The 19,196-nt window shown below is 33.0% G+C and overlaps 1 protein-coding gene across 1 annotated transcript; it reads right to left on the bottom strand.

Moving 5' to 3' along the window:
- Positions 1-933: 933 nt before the first annotated feature.
- LOTGIDRAFT_210041 (hypothetical protein) lies at positions 934-8,160 on the bottom strand (the record flags this gene model as incomplete). Its single annotated transcript, XM_009061877.1, has 15 exons — positions 8,064-8,160; positions 7,632-7,784; positions 7,091-7,337; positions 6,737-6,802; positions 6,429-6,480; positions 4,899-4,970; positions 4,345-4,480; positions 3,867-4,007; positions 3,205-3,334; positions 2,898-2,986; positions 2,475-2,596; positions 2,147-2,214; positions 1,797-1,883; positions 1,253-1,470; positions 934-1,054 (listed from the first exon to the last, which is right to left on the bottom strand). Exons 2-15 carry the CDS (start codon positions 7,748-7,750, stop codon positions 934-936), a joined length of 1,668 nt encoding a protein of 555 aa, XP_009060125.1. The 5' UTR covers positions 7,751-7,784; positions 8,064-8,160.
- Positions 8,161-19,196: the final 11,036 nt, after the last annotated feature.

Here is a 19,196-nt window from a genome sequence, read left to right as displayed (position 1 = left end):
ATAACTCTTTTATGAATTAGTTTAGGCAGTTGATGCTTCGAACTAGGATTGTTGCCACTCACAGGCAGAGTTAGCTGTTTTAAACAGATCCTTGAAAGTAGGTGACTGTAACAAGTCGATCCAGCTGGCGGGGAAGTCAGTCCCAGCATGGGCTTTGGGAATCTTGTATGGGTTTCGTTGTCCACATGGGTTGTGTTTTTTTTAGCAAGAAAAGGCGTAGAGCGGAACTACATTGGATCCACGAACTTAAAACCATTTTTCAAATATATATAAACCACCATAAAGTCTAAAAGCTGACAAATTGAATAAGGCAAAAAAGGAATTGAATCCATTCTTTAGAAAGTTGAAAATGGGTTAATGTCATTGTAATAACAAAAATTATCTCATTGTGGCATTATCTACCTCCATTACTGCATTCTACCGGTATTAACTTTTCATGAAGATTGGCCCAGAAAAGAACCATTAACATGTAGATAATGCTAAATATCATAAACTTTATAATAACTTACATGATCCACACCACATCTCAATTTACTTAAAATACTTTCTGGTAAACAGAAAAATACTCGATCAAAAAATGGAAAGATTAATCTTGAGTCTAAATCTTCTGGTTTGGTACGACCTAAAATATGATCATTGGCCATTTTTGCTACTGTTTTTGGGTAAAGCAGTATCTTAATAAATCTGACTTTAGTTCTGAATAAACAATGTACTTATGCTTCAAAGATCTAGGCCCTTTCTTTGACAGTAAACTAAGGCCTTGCACTTTGAAAGATACCCAGTTACATGTAGTTGGAAATGAAAAACAGTAGGCTTATGTCCTGACAAAATGTTCCTAATTACTTTCTTCAGTTCATTGCTCTCTTCATTTAGCCCAATCTGGTCTAGAAAAGTAGAACTTAAAAAACTGTTCAAATCATTTCCAATTTGTGTCTACTTAAAGTCCATATTACCTGTTATGAAACTAACAATGAGCCCAACAACAACTACTATTAAAATGCCTGTACCCGTATACCACAGATAAGATAGTTTATACATATCATAAAATGGATCACTGAAATTTAATTGGTATAAACAAGTTAATAACCCTGTAAATTATATATTGTTATATCATGTTTTATAAAACTTGACCTTGACATTATGTTCATAATATTTCCCTGCAGTTGTAATTGCTGACTATGGAAAAAAACAACATAAAATACAATAGCTGTTTAAATGCATTAGTCAAATTATTTCAAATTAAATTTGAAACCTGGATTCTGCATCCATTTGTGGTGTTGGTGTAGTGTTGTTGAGAATTGTTTGTGTTGTATTCATATAAAGTGTTGTTGGTATCATTGTTGTTGTTAAATTCCAATTACAACCTTCCACAGATACTGGACTGAGGGGAGTTCTTATTTTTTTGGCATATGCTCCAAAACCAATCCAAAGCATCATGGTTAGAGATGTTATACACCCTGCTCCCGCTCCCTGTAATACCAGTAGTTAAAATAACCTTGTAAACATAGATAAACATAATCATATTGATTTAGAATTCTTATCAATGTACACCAAAAACCCCTTAAACATGACATTATAATCTGTGAACTTAAAAAGACAAAAAAAAAAGTTATCATAACGAAATATAGCATAAATCGAAATTGTTTAATATTATTTGAAAAGGACTGTTAACAAAATTGCAATCACCTTGAAGCGACCTGTAAACACATAACATAAACATAGCCCGAGCTGTAAACATAGCATGTAACATTAAAAGATCTTTTATGTTGGGTAAATCTCTCTATAAATTTACTTACCCATTTATTTGCCCAAGGAAAGAAGAGACCTAATATGAAAATTCCAGCAAGTGGACCATTGAGTATTGAATATATACTATATGTAGCCTGAAAATAGTCATTGTAAAAAGATAATACAAAAGAATATATCATTCAAAAGAGTATAGAAATTAGAACCCGGACCCAAATAGGAAGTGCTGGAGAATTAAACATCAAAATAAATTTAAAGTGCTTGGTTCTTGTGAGTAAAGTCTAAAACTTTAACATCAAATTGCATAAAGAAGTTAATAAATGCACAGAATTGTTCTAAATGGGGCAGAACTTTTATACCAGTGTATAAATACTTTTCAAAACTTATAACTGTAACCTACCTGTAAAATTGCTCCTAAACGTGATACAGCAAAGGCAAAAGCCAAACCCGCCAGACCATAAATAATAACTATATTATAATATGATAATATATATAATAATTAAAATATACAAGGTCTTATAATTGAAAAACTGGCAGGGGTGGGATGGAAAAGGAGGGGGGAGAAGGGGGGGGGGGGGGGATGGGGGGTAGGAATAATATTCAAATATATAATGGGGTTGAACAACTGTCGAGGTTCAAGAAAATAGGTAGACAGAAATTTAATATAGAAATATCAGTTCCAGAAAACATATTTAGATTAAGTGATGAAAAAAGAATTGAAATCATACCTAAAATCTTCGAAAGTAACGTAATTTTGAGATCTGACAATTTCTTCTTCTTGAAACAAAATGGTTTGACAAAATCTTCTAAAGTAACAGCAGACAAAGCATTTAAACTTGAGGACAATGTACTGAAAATAATTTTTTCTTCATCCAATTCAAAATAATCTAATTTGTGAATAGTTTGTGTTCATTCTTTTTATAGCTAAATCTGGGTGCACGAAGCCCACATGGAAATTTGGACGTATATTGCCGTAAGCCCACATACACCGTTCGTCCTGTGGACAGTTTTTATCCGATTTCGATGAAATTTGGTATGCATGCCAGTGAGCGCATGTTACCATGTCTGGCAAGCTATCTTCGTAATCAAGACTAATAGCAACTTTGGTAGCAAATATGCATTAAAAAAATGCTTAGTATCGATATACAAACCTCAAACTCCCACTAAATACACAGGAAACAAATATACCAGGTATACCTGGTAGCTTTCCTAATATATCCATCACAAATAGAGGTAATAACTACAACAGATAATCATAATCACAGTTAATCTGTACTTATACATCTTCAGTCTTGTGAGCGCGCCCAAGCCCATTCAGTTATATTCGTTTCTTTCCATTCAGCCCCCTTTGCTTTGACCATCCCTTTACCACTCACACACCAGTCCACCTCCTATTCAAGAAAAGTTACAGAGAACACTTCTGAAACAAACCGGAACTAAAAAACCAAGAAATCCTACCTGATCACCTTTTGCAATTAGTTTGAAAGCCACAGGATGGCAGTCTGCATAAACAGCAAACATTACAATACCAATCAGAAAACATACAGAACAAATTAATATTAGACCTATCATGTTGACTATTAGTGATCTGAAACAAAATATAATTCATCAGTTTCAACACACTGTTACCAATAAAAACAGCACGTTGTAGCAATACGCAAATGGATTCTTGAAATATTTAATTACATCCTCTTATGAGGAATATGTGGCATTGACGATGTCGCTTTAATCAGAGCTGCTTGTGCATTTCTTTTCAACCTCAATGTCCTAAAGAGTTTGGCCTGCTGTTTTATTGAAATAGAAACTCTTTTTAAAGCAGTTTGCACCCGGTAGTGTTTTTCATTAGTACATTTACCAATTGATCTAGAAAACAATAAACCCACAAAGGTAAGTTCTGGGTCATGAATATATTAAAGTGTCCTTTTAGTGACATTCATCACAAATTTCATGCATTTTCTTCTTTTCTTAAAGGAATATTTCATTGATATATTCATTGAGTAGTGTTTTTAGCATGATACGATGTCTTTACCATACTTTTTAAATTCGAATTTGTAGCCCAAATTCTCGTAAGTAAGACAATTAGAAAGTGATTTTTATGTTATTAAATATTGTTATCTTACATTTGTGCCTTTGTAACTGTTGGTAAAGACATAACTCTCTGTATCTGAGCCTGATTTAAGCTGTATAAACACATCCAAAATAGTCCACCTCCTATTGATACTGACCAGAAAGAATGGCGAATCTTGGGGTCCGGATTGAAACTGAAATAGGAACTTAACAACTTAAACTCAAAATTATAGCAAATGAAAACAATGATATAACTGTAAAGACTATATTTATTTTTGACCTGTAACAAACGGTTTTAATATATTGACCAAATTTATCGATGAAAGATCTTTGTCATCAAAGGAATATTGATATTGGCACTCCATTTTAATTTATGTTTGTGAGTTTCCACACCACAAGAGTGTGTTAATCACCTGAAACTACGCACCCTACATTGTGTTGTTTCTAAGTAAGAACGACACATTGTTTCGTATGAGTGGTCTTATAAGTAGAATTAACTATTTTGTTTGAAAGATAATTTTAATGTCATACTCATCAAATAATATCCTTCCTCTTTCTTGTGCTATATCCCATGCTTGAGCAAAACCACCAGCAACATTGGAACCTTGAATCAATACAGCTAACAATCCAGCGATGATGACCAATCCTTGGAATGTGTCTGTCCACCCTGAAATTAAAGGGAGAAAGTCGTTTTATTATTTGCTTTTCAATCTGACAGAACCCAATTTCGGCAATTTACCAAGGTATATGGTCGAATAACATCCGAAACTTTTATCACTCATTCACTAAGGCATGACTTGTTAGGTCTTCATATCAACTTTTCGATTGTCAAACTGTCATTGTTAAAAGGGGGATTAAAGTAGACCAAAATCTGAGAGCAACTAAATTTTAAACGACTGCAAGCAACAATTAGCATCCGGGAGAATATGATCAGTTGCTGGGATTGAGTTTACCAAAAAATCATAGTTGTCAGCAGTTGCTGAAGTTCTCGCCAAATAATGTATCTTCTCTTGGCCTACAGACATCGGCCCACCTTTACCATGGCTGGCCTTTTAAAGTAGAGTACTTCGTACTTTATAAAACACTTACCAAAGCCGTATAAGCTGTTACAACCAACATCAGTCCGACAATACATCCCCAAAGATTAAAATCAGTGACTGTAACAGAAGATTATCATACATCAATGACAACTGGTTAAAGAGACATTATTTTCTAAAGACACATATTGTGTCAGCTGTATTGGATTCAAAATGTACAACACTGTAACTTGTCAGAGGATATAATCTGGCATGTTTCATTAAAGTTGTAATGACATACCATTTAGAACCTAATTTTGGTTCTTTAATGACAGTATATCGCCTGGTGTGGTTGTTTAATGGCAGTATAGCACCTAGTGTGGTTGTTCTGGTGATTGTTCAAGAACAGTATTTTACCTAGTGTGGTTGGTTGTTGACCGTATGTCACCTGGTGTGGTTCGTTGTTGACGGTATATCACACAATGTGCTCATTGAATGACAGTGCATCATCTATTGTGGTTGTTCAATGACAGTATAGTACCTAATGTGGTTGTGTAATGACAATTTATCAACTATATGGATGCATGTCACAAAATAATTTTTGTTTATAAATTTAATAAAAGTTTAATGAAAGTATATCGTCTGTGTGGTTGTTAAATGACAGTGTATCGCCTACTGTTATTGTTAAATGGCTGTATATTGACAGTATTTCTTCTAGTGTGGTTGTTTAATGGCAATATTTCACCTAGTGTGGTTGTCTAATGGCAGTATTTCACCTGGTGTGGTTGTCTAATGGCAGTATTATCTAGTTTGGTTGTCTAATGAAAGTATTTCATCTAGTGCGGTTGTCTAATGGCAGTATTATCTAGTTTGGTTGTCTAATGATAGTATTTCATCTTGTGTGGTTTTCTAATGGCAATATTTCATCTAGTGTGGCTGTCTAATAATAGTATATGACCTAGTGTGGCTGTCTAATAACAGTATATGACCTAGTGTGGCTGTCGAATAACAGTATGTGACCTAGAGTGGCTGTCTAATAACAGTATATGACCCAGTGTGGCTGTCTAATAACAGTATATGACCTAGTGTGGCTGTCTAATAACAGTATATGACCTAGTGTGGCTGTCTAATAATAGTATATGACCTAGTGTGGCTGTCTAATAATAGTATATGACCTAGTGTGGCTGTCTAATAACAGTATGTGACCTAGTGTGGCTGTCTAATAACAGTATATGACCTAGTGTGGCTGTCTAATAACAGTATGTGACCTAGTGTGGCTGTCTAATAATAGTATATGACCTAGTGTGGCTGTCTAATAACAGTATATGACCTAGTGTGGCTGTCTAATAATAGTATATGACCTAGTGTGGCTGCCTAATAACAGTATGTGACCTAGTGTGGCTGTCTAATAACAGTATATGACCCAGTGTGGCTGTCTAATAACAGTATGTGACCTAGTGTGGCTGTCTAATAACAGTATATGACCTGTGTGGTTATTTACATGAAAGTATACAAACTGTCCTAAGTGTTCAACATTCGTATTCAATTCAAATGAAACACCATGATTTAAATGTTAGATCAAGAAGTTATTTTTGTTACCTGCATTTAAAGCTAATGAAGGTGCATACAGTACAAATGACATGTAAATCAACTGAAAGAGAGAGAGAGAAGCCATAATCATTTCAAAATGTCTAAATTATATACATGTATACGAAAACTTTGTTCAAACAACCATTGACTTAATATAGCCACACAAAAACAGCATAAAGAATTTATAAATGCTTTATGTCATGAAGTGTTAGACAGAGCACTTTGTCAGTAGGCTATATTGAAAGTATAGTTATTTGTATCTTGATTTTACATACATATTATACACTGAATTTAACACCTATTGGATTTATACTTACAGTTTGAAAGATATATAATACAGAGGCTAAAACTCGGATAGATTTACTGAAGCGTAATTCAAGATACTGAAATTAAAATATATATCATATAATAGATATATTTACTTAACCAAGGGTAAATAATAAAGAAACCCTTAAACCAACATCAAGGCAATAAATAAAAAACACAGATCATGGAAACGTCTAGAAAACAATCTGGTCTGTCAATTAGAAATAAAGGTATTTTGTGTTGTTGTGTACTGCACCCAAGCACTATTTTTGTGAAAGACAATATCTTTAAGTTTGATTTTAAATAATGATAACTGTCGAAAGATTACAACTCGTTGGCATTGGCAATAAAAAAAACTATCTTACCTCAAATATACACATCAAACCAAGATTGTAGAAATATGGTACAAATATCCAAGCTGATAATACCATGGCAAATACAAACGCCAAACATAAATACCAAAACATTGTATTATAATTATACATTTCGACTGGATTGCCTAGCAAGGACAAGGCGGACAGGAATGTAACTATTAATGACATTGATACTGGAAAAATTGACATTTTCTTTCCACCATGAACAAAATTTTCAATCGAATCTCTCTTTCTATCTCTGTAAATACAGCGTAAACCACTTTTATCCGAGAAAGAAAGAAGCTACTTCCTGTGGAAAAACATTTATAGTGCTCAAGCCATCAAACGTTGCCGTTTCATCCACACTGTATCCCATTCTTGGATTCAACATTGGTCATATTAACAACAATGAAGATTGTAACCAAATGCTCGATTGTAACCATTAACGGTTTGAGATCAGAATAGGTTAAAGTTTTATTGATACGCCTTATGAAGCATGCTTTTCTTTTATTATGAATGAATTCTGAAATAACTATAATGATGGTAAACTTACCGAATTGCAAAGAAGAATCCAATACATGAGGATACTGCCAGTAGAAGACCAAACATAACATAGTCCACGATTCCAAATTTCCTGGTTACACCAGTATAAATACTTAGATCTCTATCCATGTCGCTTTCGTAGATTATAATCTTAAATCTCAAACTGAAATGATTTTTAAGTTGCCGTCAAAGGACTGTTGTAAGCTATATATATCCCACCTTTCAAAACATATATAAACTAGCTTACTATACGCACTATAAAATTTATCGGTGGGTACATCACTGTTCATTTTTAGATACATTTTTGATTGAGGTTGTTTTCTAGCATTAAGTCAAGCATTAATTGTTTTTAAATTTGAAAACAGCATACAAAAAGTCAAGTAGTAATTAAACTGCAATCAATGTACATGTACATAAGTAAAGTTAGATAAATACAATTTACCTTTAAGGCGTGTCTTTTGATGCGCTGGATCTGTTTTAGCCTGTTATGGTTTGATCGACTAACCTGACGAAAATGTTATTGAATCAGAGCAGAGTACTTTACATGGTACAGCTACAGTGTTAGCGACATGAAAGCGTAGATTTACTAAGTTTGATCGAGTCATACACAGATGAATAGATCATGTTTGCATGTTCATTTAAATATTTTAAATATATGAACATGTAAAACATTGTAAGTATAAAACGTATGGACAAGCCCGTAGGTAAGGGGGAATGGGGAAACGGAGACAAGCGAAATATCTGAGAATTTCTAACCTAGTTATGAGGTTATAGGGCTGTAGGGCTGTGTATTATACACATATATTATGATATGAAATGAAATTCTATAGACCTTTTATGAAATAAAATAGGGATTATGTACTCGACATATTTGTGTACTCCACAATTCCTAATAATGGGAAAATGGCCTCCATTTCAACCTTGTTCAACCTCGAGGACCTTATATAAAAACACGTTTTAGCAGCATGAAATGAGCTTTATGTTACACTATCCTTATGGTTATAAGATCATCCTTTGAAAAACACATGTAAACAAATTTTTTTTCGTTTGATTTATTTCTTTTTTAAAGATCTTCAGGGATTGAAAATATATGGCATCTGTCACATGATAGGAGGCATATAGGTTAATGGCAACAACATTTATTAGAAAAATAATAAAAACAATTTACCATTATAAGATGAACTGTTACAATAGCATTAGGACTCAAAGAGGGTGTAATATTAAAGACTCTAAGCGACGATTTTCAGAAAACCATAACACCATGTATTATATTGACGTTGTGTACCATTCTATGCCTTTTAGCTAATGAATAACTGTTACAATAGCATTAGGACTCAAAGAGGGTGTAATATTAAAGACTCTAGGCGACGATTTTCAGAAAACCATAACACCATGTATTATATTGACGTTGTGTACCATTCTATGCCTTTTAGCTAATGAATAACTCCCAATTCTCATCTATGTAAAGCGACCAGTGTATGTTCTTACTCTTGACACATTAGTCGGGTTAATGTAAACAGTAAAAATGAATAAAGGCAAAAAAGTAGGACAAACTTCGTCCTCAAGAATTTTATGAACTTAATTCAGTAAGGATAAATTTGTTAATTTATTTCATAAGAAGAGACTTTCATTTGTCAAATATGCTTTTGTGTCCAAAGACTTGAAACTAGAACAGATGAAAATAACTGCCACATGTAGATGGCCGTGATGAGTCTAGCTATTACTTATCTTATACCTTGACTGAAATTGTCACCTTTCTTGTATCATGGAATGGTTTGCACGGAAGCGTAATCAGGGCTCTCAGCTGTATACTTTATGACTTTGCATGATACAAACAAGGTATACTATTGTAGTCTAAGTAAGAAGTTCGCAATAGCATTGTGAATTCAACTGTGCCCTGCATCTATTTTGATCGATTAATAATTTATGAAAATGTAATTGGATAGGAGCAAAAAGAAATGAAATGAATGGAGTTTTACGTCCTACTGTTCTGCACCAGAGGCGGACAACTATATTTATCTGCATCATCACGTCGAATTTGCTTCGTATGATCGAGTCCTAAAAAATGTAAATCGACAACGACATATTCAACTAATGTATAACACAGGTACAAAACCTACTGAACCTTATCCGATGTATGGTATGTATGTTTTGACCAGTGAGATCCAGAAAAAACGTGGCTTTATTATTGACAATATTGTAGATTAGGAGTTTTGGAATATGCGATCTTCATTGCGTCGGGTATATTTAGCTTCCTTAAATGACATTTGCAAATGGAACATTTTTCATGCAAACAATGCAGGCCCGTATAGCCAGATTTGATTGGCGGAGGGCATTGACGAGCCAGACTTATTTTTGGGATTTTCAGAAACTTGTTTCCCCGTTTACTTTTTTCATTGTCGTTGAGATATTTCGAAAAACAAGATTCCTTAATTATCCTGCAATTTTATTATAACAATACTAAGGGAGATAAGCTCGTCAATAGCATACGGTCTTGCACCGCCAATTCATTTGCCATTTCTTCAGAAATTTTCAATTTCCCATAACAGCCTGGACAAATAATATACTCTTTTTCTCATGACCACGAAAATTTCTAGTTACGCAAATCGGAAGTAGACCACTACTGATTATCAACATCCACTGCCGGATAAGAACATCTGTCTGTACAGGACTTTCGCCGCAACCTTATATCTTCATATAACCCAAAACCTGATATAAATGACAATTTCAGACATCAAAATTAAAATCTAGACCGAAAAATGCAACAATAACGGGAGGGGTAAAAAATAGGATATCGAAAAATACCACGCCTACTTAAAAATGTTTAGTGGTCTGAGTTCATACAAGGAACAAAATGATTTAATATTAAGGATGGCTTGCCAGACAAGGTAACTAAGCAACAGAAATAAATCATATTTTTCATGGTCCAAAAAGCATAATCTTTTACCTTCGTCTTGGAGCTTTTCACTTTTCAATGGTAATAGGATTAAAAACATTTCATCAATTAAAAGTGACACCAGTGAGCCTTTTCATAATATAGGCCTAGTTGGTGAGTGTATAACAAGTACACATGATGTACCCGAGGAATGTGCATATAGAAATTAACGAAAATCATCAAAATGGAAACGACTGAAAGTAGCAATGCAGACTGCTGCAGCAATAAGGTTTCGTTTGGGTTCAAAATCCTCCAATATTCACCTTATTCTACCTGTCCCTGTATCGAAGATCGACGATTCACGACGAATTCATTGCCGCAGTTAAGGGCTATATGTGACAAAGATTGGTTTTATTTTATGCTGAATTGAATTGTTTTTGACAGATATACCCGTAGACCATACTAATTCCCCCGTTCAAAAGAGGCCAAAAGGGCTAGATTAAAAACAGCTGTAAATAACTACATTTCATAACCATTCTTACAAATAGAAGGCAAACAAGTAATTATTCTCTGAATATGTCTGCAGTATTGGGAAGTCTACCATCAGCATGTTTGTCACTATCTTCAAACACTTTCCGTACCAAAAATGCCTGGTTGCAACATCAAACCCAAATGAAGCCCACTGAAGCAATATATGACTTCACCGTATTGTAAAAGCTTCCATCGACAAAGAGTAGTGTATCTACAGCAGCGAGTCAAATAATGTTTAATCCCTTCCTGTAACAAAAAGTCGGGAAAGTATTAACTCCTGTGCAGTATGTTGAATTGGTATTGTGAGCTCATGGATGCACAAAAGTCTGTTCTGTTCTGCAAATCTTCTCCACTAAATCCTTGGAAATAGATTGAGACTCTCTGTCGGCTTTTGGTGCTTAACTTCGAAACCTGTCCCACTGTTTACGAGAAATAGAATCTGTTATTCTATTATCATAACTATAATACTACTACTAATAATAATACTTTATTTGACAGGAAAACCAGTTTGTCAGAGGCAAATCTTCCGTGGTATCCTCCTAAACTACACATACAATAATTATAAAATATACACATATAAAAATTATAAAGTATATATACAAAAGTTATAAACTACATACACAAATTATAAAATATACAATTACAAATATCATAAAATACACATGCAAAATCATGTTATAGACATACAATTATATTTACATTATACAAGACAATGATGTTAAGTCAAAATAAGCATTAACGTGACGATGGCGCTTTCAGTAGCCCTGCCTTTAGCCTCTTTAAAAATAGCAAGTGATTTGGGATGATGGAATCTTTGACCAAATAATTATGTTGAAAATTAAATGCTTATAAAATGCCTTTCACATTTTATATCATTTAATTTATTCTCTGAGGCTCACTACTTACACCCCGTATACTTCCTCTTTAAATCAGAGAAGTAAAAAACATTTAAGTTGGTAGCAGCTGTTTTATGATGACTTTTATCGATGTCTAAAATTGATTATCACCTATATATGTACATAATACAGAACATTCATATTTTGTTTCTCAATATTCAACAATGTCAGGTCAGTTTTCTTTCATCCTTTTCCACTGTAAATTAATGTTTATTTAAGATTCTAACCACTTTTTTTTCTAATCGCCGACCAACTTGAAGATACACTCGGTGGTACTACTCAGAGGGAATTAGAGAACGAATTTAGTTTCTAGTTCCAAATAGTTTTACCTGAAACCGTGACTATGACTACATAAGACCCGAGTGATATTTTACAATGAACTTTATAAAGAAAAGAATTGTTCGCAACTTTCTGCAAAGGGAAACCCAACTTCGCAAGACCAAGACTGAACTAAACCTATACAAGAGTAACCTATGGGTGGGTTATTTAGAATGTATAGCTTGTTGGAGATGCCTCAAGTCCAGTCACATCGTACACAACATCTACGATCACCACCAATTTTTTTTAGTCCGATCTGGTGTAGGAAAGTCCAAAAGAGTTCAAAAGAAGTGTATGACTGAAGGTTGAATATTTGATACTGGTGATTGTTACTGTACTGCTAAATATTTTTATTCGAAATCAAATCTGCCAGTGGGCGTATATTACCTTGCCTGGCAAGCTATCTTTTGGCTGTGTTGCCACTTATCTGATCTGATATTGTTTTTATCTTTGGTCATAATAAACCTCCTGATGATAAATGTATTTCTTCTGTGCTAGTTTACTTGGTAATCTTCGGGATCGGGACATTGACTAACGCCATATGAAATTTATTGCTTTTACAATTCCTTGGTCAGAAAAATAGAAGTGCCCTTTTGGTAAAAGTGTGTTCTTCTGATGAAAATGTGCCCTTTTGATGAAAAAAGTGCCCTTTTGATGAAAAACGTCTTATTGATGAAAAAAGCGTCCTTTTGATGAAAAAAGCGTCTTTTTAATGAAGAAAAGGGCGTTCTTTTGATGAAAACGTGTCCTTTAATTTCACAAATTTTACGCTTTTAGAACTTTTTTCATCGATGTGTCCATTTCATACAGAGTATTTTCTAAAGTCCTTTAAGATAAACACAATCGTTATTATTGGCTTCTGTTACATATCGATAAGCGACTCTTCCAGTATTCAATATTTTGTCGATGTTTTGTCTTTTAATGATTAAATGAAGAAGTCATTAATAATACAGTTACTTTATCAATGTTTTCATGACATTAAGTTAGCTTTAATTTCTTTTGATATAAAACATCAAATGTTTACTCTTGAACATTTTATTCGGATTATTTACTGAACGTTGCCTTAATTTAGAGCTCTATCAGTATTGCTGACTACGTTATAGCGAAGTAAAACCACACAAAAAGCATTGTAGTACTGGGGCATCTGTATCTGTGGTGATTGTGAAATGGGGTAAACAATTCAGACTCCACAATTTGCTACGCAAAAGGAAGTCTTTATGGGTGAAGACATGACTGAATATTCTACGAATAAAAATCAGAGGACACCTCATTTCAAGATGTTTCAAACATTGTGATTATAATTAGTACTCAGTTGTTTATATAGAGGTCAAAAAAGTTTATATTTGCCATTCACTTTGATAATAAAATAATTGTTTAGTTATTGATTTATTATATTTATATATGAGATAGATAAAAAATTATAATAGTATAAATATATAATGATACATAAACAAGATTACACTGAATATTAAAACACTAATGACTGGAAATGTCCATAATCCCCCTTTTTCTTTCCTTTTAGGTCGAGTTGTAACTTAGTTGATAAGAGCGTTAGAATCTGAACATATCCAACAAATTGTGACAGTGGGTTTTTAATCTCAATCATTAATAAGTTAACCTTACTTCAATCTTCAAGTTGATCCAAATGTAAATTGTATAGGATCAACTGTCAGATAGGAAGGCTCAACTGCAAAACAGGAAGGTTCAACTGCAAGACAGGAAGATCTAATTGATTGTATAGCAGGGACCTGATCCTGTTAATTCTGTAAATCTGAGCGAGAAGACTTCAACTTAAAGAAGCTACTAAACAAGGCTTTCATACATCTTTGTATATGAACAAAATATACATGTTATACTTGCAGCTGATCCTACTTTAAATTCTTTCAACACCTGTTCTTAATGAAACACTTATTTTATTACAGCAGATTATTCTATACAATAAAAGTAATAATAATTTATTCTACATGTAATTATATTTCTACATCTTTGTCAGTGACTCATATTAACCCGACTTTATTGGTTTATGACTTGATTCTCTTGATATTGCGGAAGTGATTGCCAGTGGCATTCTTACCGTACAGGAGATGGTAATCTACTATGATACCATTCTTCAGCAATACCAAAAATATGAGTAAAAAACATACGACTGTGGGTATTATGGATACAGGATTTCTCTGGTAAGATAATGTTTTATGTAATATCAGTAATTATTGCAATTGAAAATTGTCATTGAGTAAAAATCTCACCCATTTTCGACTTTTTGGGGGACTGTCCTTGAGCTGGGCTACCGTTAAAAATCCAGAAATTAAAATGGCAGTTGACACATATATATAACAAAACACAAGACAATATTATGTAATATAACGCACTTCTTTTATAAGGTTAAGCTTCTATATTTTGTTCATATCTGACACATAAATGTCGATATTTGTTGAGGTTTTTTTATAATGATTTTGCTTTGAAATTTTGACAGAAAGCCAAAAATAATAACTTGGATCATATTGGAGATTAATTATTAGCCTGTATTATGATTTGGTCCATACATACATGTACTATTCGATTGTATTTCATTTTCATACCTGACCAAAGCATATAGATTGTAATATCTAAAGGGCATGTAAAATATTACATAGAGAACCTCTTTAGATCCTGGCCTATCCGAAAGATTTCAAATTTGGGTTATTGTGACATTTATTTAGGTGGAAATTCCAAATAAAAAAAGATAGTTGAATATGAAGATAATTAATGGTGATCTCAGTTGTAAAAAAACTATGATGTTGGTTTGGACCCCCTATAAGGAAGAATGTTTTAGACACACGAGACGTTGGAGGAATAAATGGTTTATTTTGACAGAAGTTTTATTATTTAAAGCCTCATTTATTTATGCGGGGCACACAACGTCATTTGGCTGGGTCATATTTTAAAATACTTCCTACAGATATATATGCTACAGACAGATTTCGTATTAGATCAATTTTTGTTTTAGTTTTATTTCCCTTGTTAAAAAAAATAGACGTCATTAAGTTTAAAAAACACAAAAAAGCACTACAATAATCAAATTAAAGAATTTAAGACTTGTTTGGTATGTAAAATCTTTCATTAGAAATAACAAATTGACCATCCATTTCAACGTGGGAGGCTTAATAAAAAAGAACTAACCTTATTCACTTAAAGAGTCTGACTTGGTTTATCACGATATGAAAGGAAAGCGATTGCATCGTCATTAAATTTGTAAACTTGAAGGGAAATGCTGACATGCTTTTGTTTGCATATATAATCACATCATTTCCTTCAATTAAACAATCTTTAATTGACATAATAGAAGTCTAGTTTGTATTCAATTACTTAAACCATAATCTATTGTTTGAACAAAACGACGTCGACTCGATATATTTAAGTACAAATTATAATTAACCATTGTGTTAAGATCTACATGGACCCAAACCGACCTTTCAAACATCAGTTAAATGAAGTTTTGTTTTGATTTAAGTGTGCTACAATATTTATTGTGCACTGATAGGGCTAACTTTTCCTTATTTGAGTGGGCTATAATATTATAATATTTTCTTGTGCACTAATACCTTTTCCTAATTGGTCAATGTTTATATGATAATAGAAATAAGGCTGCTGCTATGAAAGTGTTCAATATCAATGAATAATATCTCTTATTGTTAAAGAATATTGCTTCAGGACTCATAAAGGATGTCAGTAATGGCGAAGTTAATAGCACATGTTGAGGCATTTGACTTGGAATACATTAAAGTCTTTGAATCTGATATTTTTTTATTTGGCCGTTGTTATCCTAAAGGTTTAGTTTGTACTATGAAATGTTTTTTTTTATAACTAAGTTTTTTGCTTTTTTCCCACATTTTCCTGTTTTCGTTACGGAACGAAAGTTTCTTCTAGTTTCAATAAGACTGTACAAAAGCTATAATTGTATAATGATTATAAAAAAACGTCCTTGCGCTATGACAGATAATAACTCAGCATTTGCGGAGGCAGTTAGACTAGGAACTTTCAATGTCCTTTGCCAAAAATCCAGTTAGGGACTCCATCATGTCATTTCCGTGATTTCAACCATGTCTGTCGTAACCGCTGTGGTGGTTTTGTTGGTCAGTGACATCTTCCTGACAATAATGAATGGGTCCATATAAAAAAATACAAAGTTTTGTAGCTAAGTATATTTTGGTATGATATATTTAAGGTGTCTGGTCTGCTAAGAACAACATCAGCAGTTGTAACCTAACCACCGATTATTGGAATAACGTATAGACCACTATCGCTCTTACCAAACTGTGATAGTACGTGCCTTATATTATATAAATAATATACATAGCGTCATTGGCGAATATCCGCCACATTCCATGAAATCGTTCTGCAAATAGAAAATACTGTTAATCGTTTGAAAACTGAAAATTCTTTTGAACTTTAGATCCTATATTCAACGTGTTATATGCGCTATTACATACTATTTGTCAGATTAGCTAGATTACCTAAACAAATATTAAAAAATGGGTTGTAAATTAAGCTTAATGCCAATTCTGTGACGATGCCCATTTACCCGCCATTTTTAGTTGGGTTTGTGTAGTGGGTATCAATAATGAGACTGCAGTTCAATTTTGTTCTCCCAAAATGTTGAAATTCAGCGGATTATGATAACGTTACTAAAATACGATACCCCCTTTATTTGTATAACATAGAACACATTGGAACTTAAAAAAAAAACAATGTGGGGATGACTGCAAAAAAAACCCACTTTAAACCATTAAGGATGGTCAGATCTGACAGTGTCAGAATCCACAGAATCTATTATAAATATGTGACTATAGGTCAGATTGGTGTTTCTAGTCCAAATTGTGGTAATGGATAAGAGTGTTTCGAATAAGTGTCTTTCTAGGACTATATTAAGATCAAAATTTATTAAGTCGTTCGCGTATATTAATGTATCTTAATCATGTTCCGAACAAGTCGTATGATCTTCTCTCACGAACTGCGCTACATTTACTATCATGATCTATCCACATTAAGTTAATATTTTGAGAATAAACGTTTCTTTCGAGCCTATACTTTACATTGCGAAAATCTGTCTTGATTTGTTAATTATAATTTGGAAGGATTTTAACGGAGTACAAGCTGGAATGTAGCCTATAATCATCTAACACTATTAAATGTGATTAATGTTCATTTTGGTTTGTAACTGTATAGATCATACAATTTTTACGCAATATCTAAAAGAAGTCATTATTTAGCTGTTCAGACTATCTGATCACAATCTACTGTGCTTTCCACCACACGAAAATTTTCGATTGACGGTAATTTTCCCACAACAGAAACGATCTTGACAATGGAACTACCATTTTCACAATAGCAAGGTATTACGACCTCGTCTTATTCCTTGACTTTCTTGTATCAAGGAAGTTTGTAAACTTTCGAATACATGTATAGTCAATCAGAGATCTCGAGAGAAAATCTTTAAACAATAAGCCATAATGTTTAAGTCTTTCTTTCGATTCTTTCTGACGTACAATCCAATCAAATCGCTGATAAAAGAATAGTGACTATTGCAGTCAAGGTAAAAGACGAAGTTTGTAGTTTCTTCATATTGTGAAGGTGTGGAACAAGTGAATAAATTGTTTCGATCTTCTTGCTCGTGAATTGAGGTGTATTATTGAATAGATATCTGTAATTGTCATCTGATACAAAATAGGAAACAATGTGTAATTTGTATAGAAAATATAAAAATTGTGGCTTATATTATCATTTACAAATGCCAATCAATATCTTAATGTTTACAATTGATTAGTTTGCTTGGTGTCAGTCAGGGGGATTAAATGACAGAATTGCCTTTGAAGTGTTAAGAATTAGTCTGGTTAATTCTCAAACTTGAGTGAAATTATCAATCTTATATACATGTGAAAGATAAGGAGACTGAAATATATTTCAAATCCGAGTAACTGAAAGATAGAAATGATTTCACAGAAAATATTTTCTAGTATAAGTGATCTTTTAGATCAATAAAGAAATACAGAGTTGAGTGAATAACGTAGGTTTTTACATCATGGTAGTTTCAATGAAAATGGTGACTGTAAAGCGTTTTCTGTAGTTTGTTGGTTGTTTGTTGGTAGATGAGAAGTTGACGTCAACTACTAGAAAACATATATCACAGTTACACAGTTGTTGTCCATCCTTGGATATCAACTATGTTCTGTTATTAACAGAAACGGGATGGTCAACATCAAAAACACACTCAATGGTGTTAATCAGTTTAACGTGTTGAAAATGAATGACGTTTGTGTGAATTAAACTATATTTTACCGAGAAAATTAGTATATATGCATCTAATGGGATATGGAAAGTCTTAAAGGTTGAACTAACCAACGTAAGTAATATTTTTATTTTCATGAACACAACTTGACTGTTTCAAATTAAAAGTTCCCTTTACTGAAGGAATCAACAGATGGTTTAGAACAATCAGACCGAAAGAGAGCTTCATTTTAGTAGAAAGTAATTTGTGATAGAGAATATGTTTGATTTTGAAGATACTACTGAAAATTGCTCTAAAATATTTAAGGTAATTGTAAATAGTATTATTTATATATTTTTAAATTTTCTGGAACATTCATAAGACTAAAACAGTTTAATTTGCTCTAGACATGTTTAGGTTTAAAACACATGGGGCACAGTTCATTTTATGAATGATGAAGCAAATGAATAAACTGAATTCGATAGTGGATGGGAATTTATATTGTTGGATTCAGTTACTAGTAAAAACTAGCGATGCAATCATAATACGCTAACATTTGTAATGGCAGCTAATTTGTCCGGGAGGTTGACAAGAGTTATCAGTAAATGAATGTTTCTGAGAGTGAAATTTCATATTTCATGGGTTTTGTTTACAGCTTTTTTATTCAAGTGGGATTAATTTAACATGTCAAGTATCATTTAATCCATATAG

The sequence above is a fragment of the Lottia gigantea genome (genome assembly GCF_000327385.1).
Source record: "Lottia gigantea unplaced genomic scaffold LOTGIsca_5, whole genome shotgun sequence".
NCBI lineage: Eukaryota > Metazoa > Mollusca > Gastropoda > Lottiidae > Lottia > Lottia gigantea.
Note: the sequence above shows the minus strand (reverse complement) of the source record. Positions and strands in the feature narration are given on the sequence as shown.